Genomic DNA, 23,939 nt, shown 5'->3' on the forward strand with positions numbered 1-23,939 from the left:
TTAAAACTATTTGATCGACAACGGGTTATCTGTTATCTCGGAATAATTTATCAATCTCATACTAAGTAGTATTGATTTTTGTTAGCGGCTGCGTGATTTCCGATTTCCGTTTGTACTTGAGTACTTCTTATTTGAACGAACTGATGCCGCCTACACTTTTTGATAACGAAGGGTTGAGCGATTTTGATAACTGAAAAATGAAAGTCTGTATTACTTAGCCCTAAGGGACAAATGTCATTCGCAAACTTAGGTTCAAATGGAAGTTCTTTGGAATTACAGAGTGATTAGTGTAAAAATTTCAATTCAAGATTATTTTGTCATAAGGGGCCATGTAATGAGAAGTGAATTCTTTCAAATCGGTTAATGTTTCTATAGTTTGTAGAACTAGTTAATTGATGATAACAAACAATCAATTCAGTTCACTCTCCAAGTTCCGTTTCCTGAAGTAATAGTGAGGAATATCTAAAAAGGGACTTGCTCTGATTTCTCCGAGATTTTCACAAACTTAGATTCAAATAAAAGATCTGTCAAATTTCATCCGGATCCGACTTCCGGTTACGGTATTATAGGGTAAGGAATGTTTGAAATTTCAATCCCCCGTAATTCGAATGGACGAGAAAAATGTGAATTCCTGGAAACTGTTCCACTATATAGGTTTTGTTCCCAAGTAACAGATGCAACCTATTGAAATTTCAAGTTGTTGTCAAATTATTGCAGAATTTTTATTTATGTTAGCTATGTTATGAAAGTTTTTAAAGATAATACGTTCGATTATGCAACTTATAACTGGTTAGTTTCACTATATTTTCGAAAAAAATATTTGTAGGACAAGTTTGAGTTCATCTAAAACAACTGTACAACAAATCACCAACTTGTCCATGTTGCACTAGCAATTATAGAGGCTTTTCAACATTTTTTACAAGGTCAATTTCCAAATGGCTGTTTTATTTTGCCGGATACTATCAGCGCCGTAGTTTGGCGACCGCCTCAACATCCAAGGGGCGCCAAAACATGATCTGATCGTGTCAGACGAGTTCTAGTTTCCATCAAGCTATGGAAGAAGACGCACCATTCATGCATAAAAGCAACGGTTCCCCGTATTCTCCAGATCTAGCCTCCAGCGACTATTATCTATGTCCAAACCTGAAAAGGTTTCTTTAGGAATAGAAATTTTCGTCAAATATGCGTCATTGCAAAAAACGGAAACCTATTTTGATGGCCTTGACATATCTTTTTTTTTTAAAGGGCATCAAAATGTTGGAGGACCGATGGGTCAAGTGTATCGCTCTAGATGAAGATTATACTGAAGAATAAGAAAGTTTTCACGGTAAAAAATCGACTTAGACTAGTACTGCAACAAAAATCCGTTGAGATGCCGCCAATGTAACAATTATTTTACATGAGCAAGAGACCCTTTCTTCTCAATTGTGGATGTACACTTGGACCTACCAAAAATCTAATTCTCAGAGATCAAACCTGCGAAGCTTATAAAGAGCAAGAATAAGATTTTCTAATAGCCATTGGGAAGGTTTCCCTTTCTCTTTGAAAGGGATTAAGGTAACAAAGGTATTTTGGCCCATTTTAGGATTTGTAAAAATATCTACCAAATGTTGTAATATCTTTGAAAAATCCTTCCGCAATAGGTGATTTAATGTGATTAGCTTCAAATTGAAACAACATGGGTTACTTAACATCGGTTAAATCCATAATGTTTGTTAGTTGGGTCAAAATACCTCTGTTACCATACTATTTCCGAAAATTGACTAATCGGAGATTCAAAATTAATCAGAAGTGCAAGTGCGTAGATATCTGTACTACTACTACTGCACTGATTTCGCACGTTTTGAGGTAGGACTACTCCTTGAATTCTAGATAGGAATGCGAATTTAAAATACGAAAAAAGGTAGAAACAGTGTTATAAATATCGAACAATGAATAATTTTTCATGTTTACCAAGCCGTACTCCTAGCTTCCTCTTACAGTAACGACCATTTCGTTTACGCCATTCTTTGCATTTCGCATAGAATGGACGCGACTGTTTAAACTGAGCCTCTTCACCCAAACGAAATAAGTATTGAATCGACTTGCATTATAAGCGGTTCGTTTGTGCCGTGGAAAAGGATTCTATGCTCATCAGCTTTCTGTGGATTTTTATGCGCCGTTCGCCTTGTACGAGAGGCAATGATTTTTGTCGGAGTTCGGCTGATTTATCGCATTCAAGATTTTGAACGACCTCGATCATCGAGTGTCGGATGATTTTAATCAGTGTTGACATTATACATCCAAATAGAATCGCATTGTCCATACAAAACAAAACGAAAACAGTGTTTCGTTTTTAATTGAAGTATGTTGATCTCATCACTAACATAAACAAACTAACGGTACTTTTCAGGAAATTTAAAATTCTGAAAAAATATCGAAAGTACATTTCATTGTGAGGAAAACAAAAAAACTGCTTCCTAAATGTTCAAAACAGAAACTAACAGTGAGTTTGACAATAGTTGTGTACTGCTACGTCAACTTTGAGCTAAGACTATTCCTTGTAGTGTTTCATGTTATATACATTAGGGTGCCAATATTTTGGGGTCATCTCTACTTTATTTTTGATTTTTGATGCCAAATACCTTAAAATTGCCTTAAACGGTGAGATAACACCAGATCTAGACATTTATGCAAATCGAAGATATTTGGAATCGAAAAAAGAATTTTCGATTTTTGAAATCTAGAGTCGATTGCCCTAAACAAATATTTTGATTCATGCAATTCTATTATTTTCAAGAGAGCTACATGTTTTTACTAAAATTGAAAATGTTACTTGAGATAACCTTTCAGAAAAAATGAAATATTGTGTTTGTTGGTCTTCATGGTGTTTGTTAAAAAAATTGACGGGGCGACTATTTTTGAGTTCGCCTCGAACGCCAGAAATGCTCACTACGGCTCTGGATACAATATATGCCGCAATGGATATAAATCTCCTGTGGAAGAAAGGAATATGAGCGAGATGCTCTCCGCAAGGTAAAAAAGCATCATACAGGAAAAATAATTTTACATTACTCACATTTTATGTAATTTGTTAGGACTAGGGATACAGTCCGGTGTCAGTTTATTCGGAAAACCACATTCGTGAATAATCTGCCATAGCTGTTTTCGATTGATTGTGTCGTATGCCGCTTTGAAGTCAATGAATAGGTGATGCGTGGGTATGTTGTATTTACGAAACTTGTCTTATCGCGGAGTACTTGTACTTCAGTACATGGGTAGAAAAAAATTAATACCTCCAGTGCGTATCTCAAAAGTAAGACCCGCTAAGATGAATGACTATACACTCAAGTCAGGGATACGTACCATATAAAAAACCGCATAAAATTCGCATAAAAAGCGTATCTTTGAAAATTCGTATAAAAACCTTAAAGCCATAACTTTGAAAAATCGCATTGCCAATTCGAAAAAAAAACCCATAGCTTTCAAAATTCGCATAAAAAAGTCGTATGAAATATAACAGCATAAAATGAAATTGCATAAAAAGATACTTGAGTGTACTGCATTGTAGTTTGATTTAACTAGTTTGATTCAAAAATAAAAAAGGCGTAAAACATTTCCTAATACAAATGTATTTTTCTGAAATATCCATGTTCCCTGTTATTTGGATAATATAAATCATTACGTTGTGCGAGCCCTTTTTTATTCAACACAATGTTACTATTAAAGAGAATAGACTGTTATTTGCACGGAACACAGGTGTACATTTTTTTCCAACTCCTGCATGTTCCCAGCTGCCTTGCCAGTCTTCTTGAAGACCCTCTTCACGATTGCCCAGTAACGTTCGATAGGCCGAAGTTAAGGGCAATTTGGTGGATTGATATTTTTCTCAAGAAATTTTTACCCTTTTTCGCAAGCCAATTGAGAATGGTTTTGGCATAGTGAGCCGACGCTAAATCCGGCCAAAACAGTGGAGGTGTACTATGCTTCTTATATAAAAGCAGCAATCTCTTCTAGAGACACTCAGATCGATAGATTCCTGCATTTATAGTTCCGGTAGTGTAAAAAATGGTTGACTTCAAACAACAGGAACATATTGCTTGCCATACCAGTACCTTTCGACCGAATTTCTTCACTTGAATCGACCTGTCCGTATCGCTCACATCCTCCCCAACGACGACAGAAATGTTTTGTGGACCTGGAAGGGTTTTCGAGTCCTCCTTTACATAAGTCTCATCGTCCATCAAAACGCATGCATCGTGACACTGCAAAAGACGCGAATACAATTTCCGGGCCCTCGTGCTGCTCGCTTCTTCTGTTCTACACTTTGTTTAAAGTTTTTCTGCTTCTTGTAGGTCTTCAGGTGATTTCGTCTCTTGATACGCTGGATCATTCCGACACTCGTTGATGCTTTTTTGGCCAAATCACGTATTCACATCGATTTTTTTTGTCATGATTAGAGATACTGACAGCCAAACGCACAGCATGCTGTGTCCTGAGCATGAAAAACCATCACAAATACATGCGTATAACACAAATGTATGTGAATAGCTTATTTTCGATACACTCCTTAGAAAGGTTTTGCAATCACTGTAAAAGTCGATTTTTGAACCATGTGGCGTCTTGTATCATTCAAATCACATTTGTGAGTACCCAATACCCCAAAGAGATGGCAGAACTAATTTTCACAAACGTAGATTCAACCGAAGAGTTTTGTAGTTCAATACAAAGTTCCTGATTTTGATCAGAATCCAATTTCCGGTTCCGGAATCACATGAAGATATTTTGCTCATATCTTCATGTGATTCCGGAACCGGAAATTGGATTCTGATCAAATTCAGGAGCTTTGTATGGAACTACAAATATGTGAACTATCTTTTCGTAGAGAAGACTGAATCGATTTTAAAACACTTAATTTTGAATTGAAGGTCCTATAATGCCATACAAAACATTAGAATTTTATCTTGATACGACTTCTGGTTCCGAAATTACAGACTGATTGGTGTGAATTGGTGAAATTAGAGTTATTTCATAAATGGCCATGTAGAGAGCTGCAATTTACTTTAAAATTGTTCATAAATTCATCTAGATTGTACATTCTTGTTAGCAGATGACTAATTCATCTCACTCCAGTTATACCAGTTCTCAGTTTTTGGCTCCGAAAGTACCGAAAATGGTGATAAATAACTGATAAAAATGGAACTAACTTAAATGACTCAGAGATGGTGATTTTCACTAACTTATCTCACAGAGCTTTTATTTCATTTGGATCCGACTTCCGGATAGTACGGTAATGAATGTTAAACATTTCAAAACGTCATTCAAGGTGACGATGAAAATAACCTAAAAACTCTTCGAGACAGTGCTAAAAACTATTCCAGGGCGTGGGCCTTGTAGTTAATGACCAATCGAACTTGCTTTGACATTGCTGAGTTTAGATTCGAGTGAAAGGTATTATGGTCCCATACATCATTTCTGATTTTTTTTCCGGGTCCGTCTACCTCCGATATTACAAGGCTTCAACTTTCAAATTGTCGTTTATCGTTCTACAAACCAACAAAATAAAATGAACTCCCGTCTTTTTCGAAAAAAAGCACATCACATTGCACAATACTACTTCTTTTATTTTACATAAATAAAATACACTAAAAATTGATTAAAACATGACTGCAAACTGCTTTTGAAATTCGTTTATAGTCCAATGAAATGAAATTTTTGGTTTGAATCAATACACATATACCATCAAGCTTAAGCACATTCCATCACATTTGGCGCCGTGTGGTGGGGTTCAAGACGAAGTAGTGAAGTTGCTTTTTCTTTTATTTAAATAAATATAACGATAAAACCTTTTGATCTCGAAATATCTACTAAAAATATCATAAAGTATGAAAGAGATTAACAGAATAAAATTTTATCATAGTTTTATTATATGATTTGAAGATTTTTTTCAATTTTCCCAAAATTCTCATTTTGAGTTACTCGTTGTTCTTCCAACACTGAATGCTAAATTTGTGATCAGCTGATTTGATTTTCACTGCTGGTTTGTAAACAATTTTAGATTTCGAAAAATTTAACATATTGGAATTTCTTTTAAAATGCCGTCTGCTTTGCAACGAGAAGAAAGGAAAAGAACATTTCCGAAACAAGTAAAAATTGACAATGAAGATGAATCTGTAGATGAATATTAGAAAGCTTTCCTTCCACTTCTACTGGCTCAGAGCAATTTAACGCTGATATTTCTGGGGAGATATCAGACAAATGTTTCGACGATCCTGAATATTTTTCAATGTCTGTGGCTACTGAGCCGGAAGATGTGTGGAAGTCGTTTAATAAATCCATGGCATCAGACTGGCAACACATAACGGCTCCGCTTGAAAATTTGTTTCCGGTCAGAGAGGAGATTTATATCGGTTTGGGAGATTTTAAAATAAGCTGGTTTGAAGAAGAATTGAAAGCTGATCCGCGTCCGGCAAAAAATAATCTCACGATGATAACAATCTTTCTTTTCTGTATAGATAGGGAACAGTACATATTTTCGAGGGCACAGAATTTTTTGGTATGAGTGTTTCTTGCTTTACCATTTATTTCCGCTTACAAATCCATTCTCATTCGGATGAATAAAATGGCTACCGCTTATGGAAGGTTTCTAGCCTTTTAAAGGTGACGATGGACCAAATATTCTAAATTTGGTTTAACACTGTTTACAAATTGAAAATATTAAACGTTATACCCAAACGAACTGTTTCTTTTATTCAAGATTCAATCAAAAGTTTTTTGAAGCATCTTTTAGTAATATTTATGACAAATGAGTAATATGAGAGCAGCATCATTATACTTCTCTATGGATTAAAATAAATTTTTCATATTTGCACCATGTTCAAGCCTAAGCGTTTGCTTTTGATCACAAGTATTACTTTAAATTCAGTAAATAAATAAAAGATAATTAATTGAATGAACCTCTCATTCAGAAAATCTTTCCAAAAAGTACCAGATATAAAATGTAGATGAGTAAAATAAACTCGTTCCCATGAGTTCACTCGCATTCATTCATACATTAGAGTAAGTGTTGAGTTTTTAAACATTTGAGTGAAAAAAATACTTCTTGCAGTTCAGTGCGTTTCCATTCTCGGAATATTCTTATCGAATTAAAGAATGCAAGAATACGTCGTTTTTCATTGCCGTTTCTAGATCCGGTTTTGAAAACATGAATCAACGTTAATCATAGATGTTTTGTGGTTTCAATTATGCTTAGTGAAGAGCCCAACATAAGGATATCAAAATAATTCAATTTTGATTCCAAACCGTTTAAAAGGAAACGGTTTTGAATCACTGTTTTGCGCATTCAAAAGAAAGAAGAATTGCTTTGTATAAGTAAAAAATACGAAGAAACTAACCAAGAAACTCAAATTTTGAGTTGAGTTTTTTCTTATTTTGAGTAAAAATTACTCAAATTTTGACAATTTCGTACCTTAACTCAAAAATGAGTAGATAAGTGGTAACTCAAATTTAGAGTACGTGCACTTTTTATGAATTTGAGTGATGTGTCACTCAATTTTGAGTTATGTACAATGAGGGTGTACTGTCATCATCCGGAAATTTGAGCTCCAAGTCAAATTTACCGGTGATCCTATGTCTTTCCAGTGAATTTGAAATCGAAAGAAAGTGAATTTCTGCACAAATCCACATCGTCCCACATTACAGTGAAGATAGCGGTACACTTCGAATCCACTGGAAGTCAATACCTGTCTGTCTCAAAACATGACGGTGACGCCAGACAGCATGCTCAACCTCCATCGATGACCATTCCAGGCACTGGCATATGCAAATTAATGAGCAATTGAAGTCGGGTCAACTTGATTTTCTACTTTTTCTCTACCGTATCGCAAAGACCGGATAAATGACTCGAAGATCGCAGTCGACCTGTCGATGATACATTATGGATTAGTTTGGAGATGGAGATGATGGTGATCTTTTGCCAATATGTTGAAAGTTTGGTGAAACTTTTGCGGTATGGAACCGTCTTTAGGCCTACTAGATTTAACCAAACTGAATAGTTTTCGGATGTAACGGAAATCATGGGCAGAAAATGCAACTGTTTATGTGTGTTCCAACAATCAAGCTTCCAATCGACGTTAGGAGTGAGCTTCCAATCGTAGAAGAAAAATTGAAATCGTGTCAACCTTACAGGGTAGTAATGTTTGCGGCGCTATAGAAAGTTGAAGGTTTGATAGGAAGTGTCACCCTTTACCTTTTACACCGCTTTAATTTAGATTAGTATTTTACAAATACAGGTTGGAGTCAATGTACTCAGAGTTTTAATATTAGTTTTATTGGGCATTTATAACAATATTATTTTAGTTATAGTCATAATCATAGTTAATCAAGGAAACAAAATGAAGGGTGTTGGTTTTGAAGAATTTATCAGCTGATGTTAAACCAAAAGATTGTTGAATTGTCAGATTGTTTTAAACTAAACCACCTCGATTTTTTATTGTATCTATATAAACTACAGAATTTGTTGGAATAACTAAGAATTTATTCAATTGAAAATTTGATACAGGTATACACTAAATTATTAGAAACGTTCATAATCCAATGGACTTCACTTACACTCAGTGCACCAGTTGTCTTTATCTTATTTTTTTTTTCAATTATAAGGATTTAAAGCAAACTAACCCTGTGTGTGGGGTTGGGGATCGAACCCAGGTGGGCTGCGTGAAAGGCATCGACTAACCCATTACGCTACATCCGTCCCCCTTTTTTTGTTTGGTGGGAAAGGTTATAATGACCATACAACCATCGGTTTCGTTTATACGAACATGTTTCACTGTATTTTACCACCGATGGCATCTCGTTTCGTCGCATCGCCGAGCCACTGCAGCACGAAAAAATGCACTGTCAGCAAACCAACGTGCTCACACATTAAGAGTTCCACCGGATGTGCAATTTCAGCACGACGTGGTAAGCTATGAAAATTGTTTTAAACGATTGGTGATTGATTCGTAAACAAAACAGTGGAAAACATGGCAATTACGACGAATGAACAGCCTACTATTTTCAACATGGAAATTTTTCGTAAAATTTGTCTTTCTGTTAATTATGTCAGAACAGTGGCGTCTCGTCCTCATGTGCACCTCGTGCACTGCTCAACCAGTTAACTTGAAGGAATTAACTGCATCCCAATCTGCTTTCAATTATTCTGTATTTATTCGATGAAAGCAAGTGGGGTGGTACCGAATATAAAATAATAAGGTATTTTTGTCACAGCAGAATGTGTACTAATTTACCCTAAGCTGCTTGCGCTTGGTGGTCATTCGTTGTTCTCTCTGTAACGTTTGGTTTTGTAAGAATTTGTATGCCCACCATCAGGAGAGGTTTTAGTGGCTTATGCTTATGGCAGTTGAAAGCAAAATGCTGTCTCATGTGCAACGTAGAAGCGGTTTTATTGATGAAGTAATTGACAGATTTTCTCGACGTGCAGAGCGCTGAATTTTTATATTGTATCGATGATACGAAATAAGTTTAATATAAAAAATACCATTCAAAAGTGTATTGTTATTTCGTTGTATAGAAAAACACAAGTAAATTTTCATTCCTCAATCTTTAGTTTTCACTTACAACGAACTGTCATACCACATAATCAGTGCACAATCCGTAAATATGGTCACGAGACGCCACTGTGTCAGAAACAGTACTAAGAAGTGTTATTTTGGCATGATTACCCAGTTTAATTTGCTGTGGTGAACAGTAAGGTGGAACAACATTTAGAATTCAGCTCCACCAAACTTTTAGCGTTCCTTTCGGGTCCCATAGAAACTATGCAAGTTTTAAAGTCGATCGGTGGAACTATATTTTCACGCCTGAGGTTTAAAGTTTATATGGATTTTTTTTCGAAGACATGAGCTCTCTATGAGCAACCGTTATAGCGCAATAGAAGAAAGGTGAATTGGGGGAAGATGGGGAAGAACCGACCACGGAGCACAACGCTTGCTCCTCTCTAAAGTTACTAATTTTTGCACCGAAATTCTAATGAAGCCGAAAGTTCATCACGACATGATATAATTATAAAATTTTGGTAGCTATAGATTATTCATATATGGAAAAATAATCTAAAGACAATTGTGTAGTTTTTAAATGTAATTTTTGGCGTTCGTTCCAAAATAATTTTCTAGAGTTATGAAGACGATTTTAATGGTGTAACAAGTAAACTTTTGAGCCAATCCTTCGTTTTTCTAAATTAAGTTCTTACAGGGTTGTTACGGTCGCGCGGATTTCGCGATCCTCGCGGATTCGGCGCGTTTGCTGATCTAGTTTTGATAGTGTGGCGCGGACTTCTCGCGGATTGTTTTTTTTTTGGTTTGGGGAAAAAGAAGTCCAATATTTTTACAAGAATATAAAAAATTTGACATGTTTTGGATTGTCTTCGTGATCGACCAAAAAAGTGAAAATGCACTGTGAACCAGCAAACGGTTCTTGGGAGAAGCAAATCATTCATCATATGCCCAAAGGCTGTACTACTGGTGCATGGAAAGAATGTTAGTCTGAAACACTTTGTTTCTAGAGATTGTAAGTTTTTTCTTAATCTCTACAAGTTTCACGAGAAAGTAAGGAGATCCGGATATGGTTTGGTAAACAACACGATCTCAACAAATAACTGTGCATAAAACAATTTCATACCGATATTTGTAAAACTTTAGACAGCCGGCTGTCGGGAGTACTACCACTAACTCATATATTTTTTTGCTTCTGTCTTTAATACAGTAATTTATGGTACAATTTTAAGTAATATGAAGTAGCCACAAATAACTCGAAATAAACAAGAATAAGTGTTTCGTGAATTCGTCGTACTTTGGTATAGATAGTATAGTATAGGTACTTATGAACTTATGGAAATGATTTTATATACCCACAAGTGTGAAGTTTTACTCGTATTTACGTCATCCAGTTATGTTTCTAGCATCACCCACCCATTTTTTGTTTTTACGACATATAGGGTGCGCATAATTTTCAAACTATACCTACCGATTGATGCAAAACTATATCGAAAATCAGTATATAAAAGTTCAAACACCTCATTGCTATTCAATGCAATAAAGCCTGAACAAGATTTATTTCCGATCCAATTATAGACAATAACTTCATTCTAATGTTGTCACAAAATGATCCTGTACACGATCATGTGTAATGCTAGTATACAATCAACTGCACGCACACATCATAATTTTAATTTTAGCAAAAACCAGTAGTAAAAAATCTCATGTTCAGATACACTCAGACTAAATAACGCGTTTTTTCCCGCATAATTCATATCCTCTCAGACCTGTCCCTAGTTTCTCATATAAACACTAAACAAAGTATCAAAATAGCTTGTTTAGTACAAAGATTTGTGGGCTCGATTGGCGTCACCGGGTGTTACCTTATAACAACATAATATTTTTTTTTTCGCATTGCATAAATATCTGTTTATTAATCTTATTTTTGTGTATTACATCAACATTTTACAGTACAAGTGTTTTGACCCTTTGGCCTTTCATCTTTGTTGTTCATACGATTCGTTATTAATAATAGGTGTTTTAGTTACTCTTGTTTTACATACTAATGTTTAATCATAATATTTATTTTAATTATTTATAAAATGTCTACCTACTTATAACTATCCCTAACCTAATACGTACAAATTTTGAATTATTTGTATTTCAGAGATTGAGCACCTCTCTTCAAATTTCGTGCAGTATTGTTCGAATTTTTGTTCTAGTATATCCAGTGAGGCCATCTCATGTACTTCACTAGTCCTTGTCCAAGGGGGTAGATTTAGAATCATCTTTAAGATCTTACTTTGAATGCGTTGAAGCCTAAGTTTGTGTGTTCGTGCACAACCCCGCCAAACAGGGACTGCGTATTCAATTGCGGGGTAGATGATTTGTTTATAGACAGCCATCTGATTCTTCAGGCATAGTTTAGATGTTCTACAAATCAGCGGATACAGAGACCTAATGAGTATGCTGCATTTTTGAACGATTTTGTCAACATGTGACCTGAATATCAGATGTCTGTCAAAGGTGAGTCCTAGATAGATAACTTCATCGGACCATTGAATGACCTCATCACCGAATCGTATTCTGCATTCGTCTGATGGAACAAGTTTTGGAGATCTTGAATGTGGAAACAAGATGACCTGAGTTTTTGCTGCATTGATCACAATTTTCCAGCTTGTAAAATATTCTGTTAAAGCGTCCAGACCTGCCTGTAGTTTATTTTTCAGAGCATTAATGACACGACCTTTGTAAAGAATGGCAGTATCATCAGCAAATTGTGACAGAACACCACCACCTGGAAGAGGTGGGATGTCTGATGTGAAAATGTTGTATAGAATGGGACCTAGGATACTTCCCTGGGGTACACCAGCAGGAATAGTAAATCTTTCTGAAAGTGCATTATTCAGAGAAACCTGGAATGCTCTATCTGCAAGATAATTTTTGATAATTTTAATAAGATACATGGGAAAATTATACCGATGCAGTTTAAACACCAGTCCATCGTGCCACACATTATCGAATGCCTTTTCAATATCCAATATTGCCATGGCAGTCGTTTTGGACACTGATTTGTTTTGCTGGATGACGTTGTTAACCCTTGTGAGCTGGTGGATGGTGGATCTTCCTTTCCGGAACCCAAACTGTTCTTCCAGAAATATATCCTGTTCATCTGCAAAAGCAAGAATTCGCCTTTGTATTGACTTTTCAAACAGCTTGGATAGGGCAGAGAGTAAGCTGATGGGCCGATAGCTCTTGGAAAAGGAAGGATCTTTCCCCGGTTTCAAAACTGGGATAACTTTAGCTAACTTCCACATTGAAGGGAAGTAACCAAGCTCCCAGCACCTGTTAAAAAGTTTAGCTAAGAAGACAAATGAGCGAATACTCAAATGTTTCAGCTCAATGTTGAATGTGTTGTCGAAACCGGGGGCCTTCATATTTTTGGATTTTTTCACAAAAGCCATCAGCTCATTCGCAGTGACTCTACTTTCCTCAGGAACTAAGCTGTCTGATTGGTCAACCTCAGCTACGCTATCAGCAACGGCTCTTTCATATGGACTAACAATGTTGAGTCCTAAATTGTGAGAACACACAAACTGCTGGCCTAGCGCATTTGCCTTCTCTACTGGTGTGATTAAAGGTATTCCTTCAGCTGCGTCCTGGGGTGACATCAGAGGAGGCTTCGGTTTTTTCTTAAGCACCTTCGTTAAGGACCAGAAGGGCTTTGAATGTGGGAGAATTTTTCGAAGCTTTTGCTGGAAGTTCCTGTTGCGAAGCTCAGATATCCTTTCCTGGATTATCCTAGTTAAGTTGTTATAAGTAGTCTTCCTATCTAGGATGCCAGTTCGTTGATACTGCCTCCGGTAGATATTCCGAAGTCGGATGAGTTTCTTGGTGACACTGTCGATTTGAAGAGAGGAACTCGGCATATGTTGTACTGGAACCGTCCTATCACGAGCGACTGTGATTGAATGCTGGAAGGAAGATAGGGCCGCATCGATTTCCATCGGGGAATCTAGTGGAACATTGATATTAATAAGTTGGTCGGCGATTTGTTGAAATTGGACCCAATCGGTGCGATAATAGTTCCTCCGTGGTTGAATAGGCACTGTTTCTGGTGAAGATCCCAACGTCAATATTACTGGAAAGTGGTCAGAAGAGAGCTCGTAGAAGACAACCGGAGAGCTGTCTATGGCGATGTTGCTGATGAATATATCCAAAATGGAATGAACTCCCGATCTGGAAAGTCGCGTTGGTTGATCCGGAGCGAAGATGTTGTATTGTCCAGCTTCGTAATCTTCGGCAAGTACGAATCCGTTTCGATTCTGTCTTCTGTTTCCCCACAGCTCATGCCGTGCGTTCAGGTCCCCAGCAATGATGAATTTGTTCTGTCGTCGAGTGAGCATAGCCAGATCTCGCTTCAATGATGCACACGTACCATCTCGAAGATTGGCTTGTTTGGGGCAGTACGCTGCAATGATGATGATGGGTCCCATCGTCGTTGTAATCTCAATTCCGATGGCTTCTATGAGTTGCAATTTAAAGGCTGACAGAAGCCTGTGCTGAATGGATCGTTTAATGGCAATGGCAACTCCCCCTCCTCTGGTAGTTGCCCTGTCGAGCCTGTGAATCCTGTAATTGGAAATAAAAATAGAAATTTCAGGTTTAAGATGAGTTTCAGTTAAAATAGCAATATCGGCATTCTTCTCTTGAAGAAAGTCGGACAATTCAGCAGTTTTGCTCCTGAGTGAGCAAGCATTCCAATTTACTATAACCAACTCATTATATTGCATATTCGATGATGAATTTGCCTAAGGCGTTGATTTGCTCTAACCGCGTTCTGCAGTTTCGTAGTTTTGTTGTCATTGTTTCAAAAATGACGATCAGTTGTTCAGCAGAGAATAAATCACCAGAGTCATCCTTTGCTTGTGGTTGATTATTGCCCCATCCAGGAGGGATTCTTGAGGAAGATTCTTTTTGAGATCCAGCGGCTGAAGTCTTTGGATTGCTGCGAGGAAGTGGCGGCAAATTCGGAATATCCCTCTTCGGTGGGAGCCGTGGGAAATTAACTTCATCCTTCTGTGGAACATTCTTGCGCGTTGATTGTTTGCGGGACGCCTGTTGTCGAATTTTTGTGAACTCAGCACGTTTGGGACACGATTTGCTAGTAGATGGATGGTCGCCATCACAGTTCACACATTTTACAGCGATGTCATCTAGTAGGCAATCGTTGGTATTGTGTGGTTCGGCACATTTCCCGCACCGACTTTTCATGTGGCAATTCCTCGCTCCATGGCCGTAGTTCAAACAGTTCGTGCACTGTGTGACATCCCGATGTACCGGTTTATACTTTTGCCATTCGATGATTATGTGAAATAACGATTTAATCGTTTTCAGTTGACTCATGGTGATGGAGCCCTTCTCCAGATGAATCAGGTACAGTTGATCTCTAAACTTTTTATCCGTATTATGTCGCTTCATTTTGAACACCATCAAAGGCTTTAGTCCAGCCTCCGACAGTGCCTGCTTTAGTTCGGCTTCCATCATGTCGGGTAGTCCTCGAAGTACAACCTTCATAGGTTTGTTGGCGGCAATATCGTGTGTGAAGTATTCCGCTTTTGTCTGCTTCAGATAACATTCCACTCCTTTGTAGTGGTTCAAAGCCGGAACAGTTATTTTGTAGCCTTCAGTACATAAACGGATTGTTGCCTGTAGTCCTTTGCTGATCAGTGTGTTGAAATCCGAGCGTAGAGTTGGTGGGAAGCCCTTCAGGTAGAAAGGCGGCATTTTTTCCTTCTTCTGCAGTTCCTCTTCGACATCTACTGGCAGATCAGCATATTGGTTTTTACTCAGCAAACGGTCGTTTACCTGTACATCACTTGGCTTCAGACGCTTAGCATCCTTTGGATCCTTCTCGGATCTATGGCGGTTTTTACCCATAGCTTGGGTAGGTAGACAACTGCGAATAAAAAATAAAACAAAATCGAAATTAGTCGTAGTAGGTTATTCGTCTATCCACATCGAGTGTTAGATGACGAATTAACAACATAATAGACATTCAAGGGGTTATATATCTTTCTCTTGGTTGGAAAAATTAAAATTTTGTGTTGCATAATATCAAGAACTGATCCCTAGCGCTATATGTAGTAATGTAGCTATTTAGAATTCCAAATGCAATCGCAATGAGCTCGATATAAAAAAAAACAATGAATCGAATAATAATTCCAATTTTTTATATGTTACCTAATTGCTAAGATATTGTTCCTAATTGCGAAGGTTAGGACTCATTGGTTTGTGGGATATCAAGCTTAACGTACGAAAATCATTCGGAACAAAATTCTACAGCCAGTCTATCTCAACAAACAAAGGCTATACAGTGAACGATACAGTTATTATTTATTTCGATTCTCAGGGTATTAAAATAGATGAACAAAACTTTCTGACCCGTTGTACGTGTTAGAGAATTGTACTAAAACAAAGTGTGTCATTTATTCTATTTCTGTCTCCCAAAACAATAAAGTTGATGAAATCGTATTAAAAATATCCCTGCTGACGAGCAACAGACGGGGAGATAAAATTCAGTTAAAAACGGCTTCAAGTTTTACAACCGACTCCCAAAATACTTATTTAAAAGATCAAATCAGTAAGCATTAATAATGGCATTAAAATAGCGTTTTATTTTTTATTTTTTTCGGAACAACCCTTAAAACTATCGTCTAAGGTTGATGAGGGCAAAATGAACCGAATTGTAGGGAGCTAAATACTTTTAATTGTGTACATATAAGTTCTACACATCACTACCAATGAACAACAGACGGAGAAAAAGTTGAAAATTTTGCTATAATGTATATTGTTAGTAAGGTGCAATGATGGAAAGTGTTAGTAATATTAACTAACAACTTCAATAATGACAGATCGTAAAATGATACCTGAAAATATATTCAGGAGTTAATATCATTTGACTGTGTTAATGGATGTGTCGTATGTACACGATTTGTGCACGCGATTTGAACGGAAAAAGTAATATTCTGCTTTGAGTTATAAAATCTAAATTCGCTTTAGCAGAGCAGCTTTATGCGTTAGGTTATTTACTATGGTTTTATCTTCTTCCGATAAATGACAATCATTCTTCCACACGGAACCGTATAATCAGCTGCATATATTAATGTGAACTTCATCAGACAAGCAATTAGTGGATCACTTCAACACCTTCTGACATTAAGCTCCCGAGTCGTGTGTAAATTATGTAAAATTCGATATTAAATTGTAAATCCCGTCTGAAAACGGCAATAGTCGGAAGCTCTAAAGATACATGAATAATTAATCGGCAGGCATTATTGCTTCCTATAAAAGGCGTATCCAGATGAAATGAATTCAAGCCAGAAAACAAATCCACTTTCCAATAAGTAATAGGCATGCAAATGTCGCCGAACCGGAAATTAATTCTCATTATGTAAGCAACAGGGTAAACGCATCTCAGCTGCCATCATTTGAACTCCTTTGGTAGAGTGAGAGTCATTTTTTCCGTCCAAAGCATTGGGATAAAATAAAATACAAGTATTTTACTTACTCCATCCATTGCAAGCCACATAATATCTCTACTACTGAGATGAATTTAGGTACAATTACCTTGGGTCAGTATAATATTTTCATATTTTTTTATGTGATCGTAAACATGTTTTTTTAGTCGAAGATGTGTTGTTTGCGCAAAATAACTCAATTACTTGGGGAAAATTCACGTGGTAAATCGAACTTATGGTTAATCATGGCCTTCATTGAGAACTAATTCTTCGAAACAATTGCAGCAATTAGCGGTTTGGTCTTTTTCTCACAAATTGTATCAAGTCATCGAAACTTGAAATTGACACGTCTGTGGAGCCGAAATGTCTCAACCATTATCAAAGTCCATTGTTTTTTTTTCTGTGTGATTATCTGAAGTCTACCTTACGCCATTCAGCGATTCCGAAATAAACAGAAAAAAAACTGTCGGTGCCGTTGCGATTTGAATTTGAATTGAATGGAAGCATCACTGACCTGGTTTCGGAGCGCGTTCAAATTTTCCGAGCTTGTTTCCCTTTCTTTCGACTAAGTAGAAAAAAACTTTTGCTTAATGTGATCAAATGAAAGTTTGGGAAGTTGCACCGAGCGACGAACTTGATGGAGATATTTTTTTTATCTCACTTATTTATTGTTGGAGACTCTTCTTTCAGAATGGCAAAAACTATTGAGTGGGGTTTTCGGAAAACGAGTTGCACCACGAATCGCAGTAGGCCGTTCAAAACAGAAGGCACCAAGTTCGTTATCGATCGGACGGGTTTTTGGGCTACTTTTTTTGAGAACGATTGTTATTTTTCCTTACTTGATACTGCAAGAAATGAATAACGCTGAATTATCAACTCCTTTATCTTTATGCTCCCAACTTCACTTGTTGTTTATGTAAAATAAATATGATATAGTTAAAAAAAAAGAGGCTTCTCATTTGAATCTAAGTTGAGAAAACCGGCTCAGTCTTTTAAGAGAAATCCGAGATTTTAAAATAAGCTACAAATCAAACCCGCAAAGAATAAAATATAAATTCTGCTCTCACTGGCCCCACCTTATTGATTATAAACGTGTTAGGGCATGTTCAGGAGTGTTCTAGTTATAGATGCATAATTTATGTCAGTTTTAAAATATTAAAAAAACGGGAGTTTAAAACAAAATAAACTGCCAGCCCCAGTAGCGTTTTATCTGTGTTTCAAATATAGAAAAAAAAAAGAACGACAGCGTATACCAGTTTTTAATTTGACAGTAGAACTGTTAGAATAAATAAAACTAAAACGGCTTGCTGGGGATATGTTTGTTTCAGTTCCAATTATATTATAGAACACCAGATATGAAACTTACAGCTCCTGAATTTGCTCTAATATTAATTGAATTCGCACAGTGTACCATTCTGTGACCGGTAGTTCGTGAGACACCAGTGAGTGGATTATTTGGAAGATTTGATTTGTGAGCCTTTCGCACTACTGTTATTTGATTAGGGAAGCTTCTCCTGTAAACGTGGTTTTTCGTTCCTTCATTTCGAGCGTGGATTAAAAAAACGGATGGGTAATATCAGAAACATAACCGGATAACGTGAATACGAATAAAATGAATGGTTCAGTTCCTTTGATATTGAAGAATCTCAAGTTTGGACCTGGATTTCTGGAACCAAATTTTGAAGCCAACTGCAAGTGCTGAATTTTGAATCTAAATTCTCAATTTTGATGCAAGATTCTGGATCTGAATTCTGAAGCTGAATTCTAGAACTTAATTCTGGATTGCTGAACTGATTACTGAATCTGTTCGAGACTAGGATTCTGGCTCGGCACTGAATTCTTAACCTGAATCCTAGTAATTCAATTAATTTCCTAATTACGAATCTTTCTGCATCCTTCCGAGAATGCAGAATGGTCTCGCTTTTGTAAAATCGCTAAATCTTCTCGGGGGTTGGAGGTTTTATGGCCTGTGCATTTTGGCACCTGCAGATCGTTTAGCATCCTTTCGGGGATGCAGAACGATTTGTTTCCTTATGTTTTGTGTTGTTTGCCCACCTCACCTGCTTCACAATTCCCTTCCATGTCCCTTTTGACCTTCCCTTCACATCAGGAAAGTGACAAGGCACAAATCTCCATATAACTAGGGGATTGTGCCACTTGAGCAAATTAGTTCTGATTCCAGATTCCTGATAGTAATGTACCTAGATTCTACAGCTGAGTGTTAGCTACAGAATTCCGGTTCAGGATTCAGTTTTAAAATTCGGATCCCAAACTCAGCTCCGAAATTCGAATTAATTTCATTCTTCTAAATTGTAGAACTGAATTCTTGAACCAAACTCTAATTCTGCACTGAACTGAATTCTGAACATGGATTCTGTAGTGTATTTTTGAACTGAATTCTGGCAATACAATTGAATTTTGAATCTGAATTATAATCCTATATTTCGGTCTGAAGCTCCAGAGCTTCAGGTTCAGAATTAAGTTTCTGATACTGAATTCTGAATTCTGGTCTGATACGCATCTTCAGTTCCAGAGTTCGGTTTCAAGATTCAGATTTAAGTTCAGAATTCATTTCTGAAATTCAGTTCGAGAGCCCTGGTCTACTAGAATCGAGACCATGATCTTAGTATCAGAATCCAGTCGCAGAATCAAATTCTAAAGTTCTGTTTCAGCTACAGATTCAGAACATTATTTAAATGATTGATAGTTAAATCCACCATTTACACATCCACTTTTTTCGTATGACTCGGCTCCTTAATATCCAAAGAGGGATCAGAAATGAAAATAAAATCACCTAGCATATAGTAGATCTACCGGAAAACTACTTTCCGGGTGGGATCAACAAGTTGGAGAGTCGCTGAAATAAATGTATCAATCTAAAAGAGGACTAAATTGAATAAAACGATACAACATTTAAATAAAAAGGTGGGTGGGTAATGTCAGAGACATAACTGAATATGAATAATACTGACATGCTTCCTTCACATTTCCGAATATTATTAATCGTTCGTATTAAATAACTGATTCCAGGAAGTAAATCCTGAAAGTGAAATCAGAAAATAAATTATTGTTCAGAAGTCAGTTCGAAAATAGATTAGATTTGAAATTTTATTCCACAATCCAAATCTAGAATTCATATTTCCAAAATTCTGCAGTTTAATTACTGAATCAGAATTCTGGATCCAAAACCCGAGCTTAAATTTAATCCCTAAATTCAGTTCTTAAATCTTGTCAAGGAAGCAGTACCAAAATTCTTGTTTCAGATTTTAGAATTAAGATTCAATTCAATTCAATTCAGTCTTAGCTTCAACTTTTGAATCTGTATTCTGAAACTAAACTACGAAACTGGATTCTGGAACGATTCCAATCCAAATGTGGTTTTACACCACGCAGAAGATCTGTTATTGCTGCTGCTGGTTGAAGGCGGCTGAGACTGCCTCGAAACCGGCGCCCAAGTGCGAAAAAGGCAAACAAGCGTGATGAGTTTTATTAATGATTTCCAAAAATTTGAGAAAATTAAATTTTAGAGTTGTTTATGGTTATCTCACACTGTTGAGAATATAATCATAAATTGTTTATTATATTTCTGATGGCATGAAGACAGTATTATGTTGTAGCGTTTAGTACAACTCAGAATTTTCACGATTAAGTTCTATCCATTCTTCCACAGGGCGAATTTTGAAAAGGCGCCCTACTGTATTCGTTCTTCATTTTTGTGAGAATCCCAGTCCGTCCGATTCAGCTACGCGGTTTCTGAAATATTAGACTTTTTGTTGGTTTACTTGATACGCCTGAAATCTTAGCAAAATCAGATAAAATAAATTCATGACATCTGAACTATAATATACGGTGTTTTGCCATAACATGAAAATGCAATATTTCCCCGAAACCATGGCTCATTTTCTCATTTCGTAGTATCGAAATTATACTCGCGAAGTACAAATTTTGTTAAGTACATCTTGGCGAAGTAATTTGAATTGATTCGAATTCAAATTATTTTTTCGCAGTGTGTATAAAAAAAAGCAAACACTAAAAGGCACTTGCAAAAGTTTCACGGGAATCTTTAACACCAGATTGTCCAAGGAAGAAATTTTGACTGCTTTCTAATGTCAATTAGAAAAACAATGTATATATGCAATGGCAAAATTTCATAGAATTTTGTGACTTTTTGTACAATATATAAAGTATCAATATTTGAAATTAGGTAACGTAAAAAATATTAAATTTATCGAAAAATAATTTTTAACAAATTATTGCTTATTTTTTCTTAAAGCACATTAGTTATTTTTTCATTAGTAATTTTCTCTACACACCAAAAAATATCCTAAAAAAATTAACGTCTTCTGAGACCGACATGAATGTCAAAAATGGTTTATTTTTACAGTTGATCTAAATAGATTATTAAGGCTGTGAAACATTTCACGGTTAATTTTAACTTTTGGTTGAAATCTGACACTTGAGCAGTTATTTTGTGTCGAGTAGATAAATTGAACTAAAACTGCGGCCCCTTTCAAAGTTTTACGGATGGAAAGTTATTCGGGTTTATTTTCCACTGGAAATAATTTTAATTAAAGAATTGATATTGGAATTTTCTTTACAAGATTTTTTTCAGTGTCGGAAAATAACCATCGATCTGTAAAAAATAACCATGCTTTCGAGCAGGGTTATTTTTGACAACATCAAAATAATCGCTCGAGTGTCAGATTTCAACCAGAAGTTAAAATTAACCGCGAAATTGTTCACAGCCTAAATGCTTCTGATATATTTTGAGTGCCATTTTTCCTGAAAGAAATTGAAACTAACCCAGAGTAGTTTAATCAAAGCATTTTCACGAAACTGTGTTGAGTTCGCGCCAGGCAACGGGGGCGTAATCAAACCCGATAGAAGAGTCAGGTTTGAAACTGACTAGATTTTCAGTTCCATGTCGTTAAAGCTAGGTTAGAAATTGACTTCAAACGAACACCAGGTTTGACAGCAGTTAGGGTGGAAACTAGGTTAGGTTTGGCATCAAGCGAAAACGTGTTGAAGCATATAAGTTTCCACGCCTACTTAAAAGACTGGTTATTTTGACACATTTTTAACCATTCGTTTGAAATTCTGTAATTTTACGCATTACGTTCTTATGAATTGAGTCGTATGAAAATTATAGTTTTTGTTCATAATTGGTTACATTAGTTTGACCGTTTCAAATTAATCCAGTTTGCATTAGAATTGAGCCGTTTAATATTATGACAAAATTTCCTGTTCCTAGCCATAACTCTAATGTAATTTCCCAAAGAATAACATTTCGATTTTTTTAATTTTTTCACAGCCGCTCAACCTGGCACGGTTTGCTACAGTCACGCGCACTGCCGCATGTGGGACAGCGAAAGCCATTGTGACTTTTTGATACCGAATTTGTTCGGCCGTTGCCAGTGCACTGCACCAGCCCACCAAGAGGGTCCTACTTGTGTGAAGGAATCTACCGTCATGTTGGAACAGGAATTGCCTGGTTTCGCTAAGCCGCAACAGCAGGAACCTGAGATTGATCGAATGTCGACCACTACGGAGGACGATGCCGTTGTTGTCGAGAATGCCATGATGGAAAAAGAGCAAACTGATCTGGATGAAGAAATGGTACAGGCTGAGGAAAACATTGCTGTCGAGAAGGAATCCATGAACCAGGAACGTATCACTACAACTGGAAGCTACGAATACACTACTAACGAAGAGACTAGTGAGCCATATGATGGTTCTAGTAGTACGTCTTCTATGCAGCAGTTCGAGAACACAGAGCAATATACCACTATGGAACAGGAAGCTGAGGCCAATTTCAAAGATCAGGAAAATGAGTCCGTTCGCATAACTACCGGTAATCCTTCTCATGAAACAACAGAACTAGTACAGTCTGCATCTGAGGCATCGAACGCAGACTCCAATGGTGAAAATTATGAATATGGTAGCACAAGTCACAATAGAAAAGACGTCTCTTTGCAACACCAGAATTATCATCCAAGGCCCGTCGAAGTCATAGAAAAACACAATAACATTGCCGACGAAAACCATTCGAATCTGATTGAAGGCGAAGATGAAACAACTCCCAAATCTAGCCAGGAGGAATACGATAATGATAACTACATCTCAACAACTGAGTACCACGGTGATATTCGTCGACATAATTTCGTTACGAAAAAGAACGCCAACAAGGGGCAGATGAAAAAGGAGCAAACAGAAAACGAGATCGATGGTGAGATTGTTGAACACACAACCCGCACTATGGTGCGATTGGCCAGCAGAACAACAATAATGGAACCGGAAGCTCCTGTATCGACCACAGTAGCATCACTTATACCTGATGTAACGACGAGTACGCGCGCACCAACAACAAAAACCAGCAGAATCCGTTCAACTGCCTCGCCTAGTACAAGCACTGTTGGATTGGTTTCAAAAACAGAGGAAAACGTTCGAGTTAAGCACCAAGGTAAGCTTTTCAACTGCGCCATCTCTGGGAATTAAATATAAACTAGACTTGTATGTCCGAAAAAGCTTGCTTGCTTTCGTTGGCATTTAACGGATTGTACTTTTTCGGGCACATGCAATAAAAATAGAAAAAGATTTGTTTGAATCTATTGCCTGCTTTTTCACTATACTCTCCATACTATCATTTCTTTGTTTCAGGCATCCGGACACGTGTTGATCTTGGCGACGGTCCAGTGTCGCTTGGGCTGGCGTGCATCAACAATCGCCAGTGCCAGCTGGCCGATCCATACGCTTACTGTAACGAATTGGGCCGATGTGATTGCTCCAATCAGCAACCGGTGGAAGCAAGAGAAGCAGTTTGCAACGGTGTCAACACCGGTTGTGCGCCCGGAACGTTTCAGGTTAGATTAATTTTTTACTATTTTAGGATTTAACAAAAACTATCAAT

General features: G+C 36.9%; 1 protein-coding gene across 1 annotated transcript in view; it reads left to right on the forward strand.

The window, feature by feature from the left end:
• LOC131435401 (uncharacterized) overlaps positions 1-23,939 on the forward strand; it is a 132,021-nt gene that overhangs the window by 92,532 nt on the left and 15,550 nt on the right. Inside the window, exons 4-5 of the mRNA XM_058603241.1 lie at positions 22,344-23,492; positions 23,690-23,892. Of these exons, the coding sequence (XP_058459224.1) occupies positions 22,344-23,492; positions 23,690-23,892 (1,352 nt within the window). The remainder of the gene's footprint in view (positions 1-22,343; positions 23,493-23,689; positions 23,893-23,939) is intronic.

The sequence above is a fragment of the Malaya genurostris genome, chromosome 3, assembly GCF_030247185.1.
Source record: "Malaya genurostris strain Urasoe2022 chromosome 3, Malgen_1.1, whole genome shotgun sequence".
NCBI lineage: Eukaryota > Metazoa > Arthropoda > Insecta > Diptera > Culicidae > Malaya > Malaya genurostris.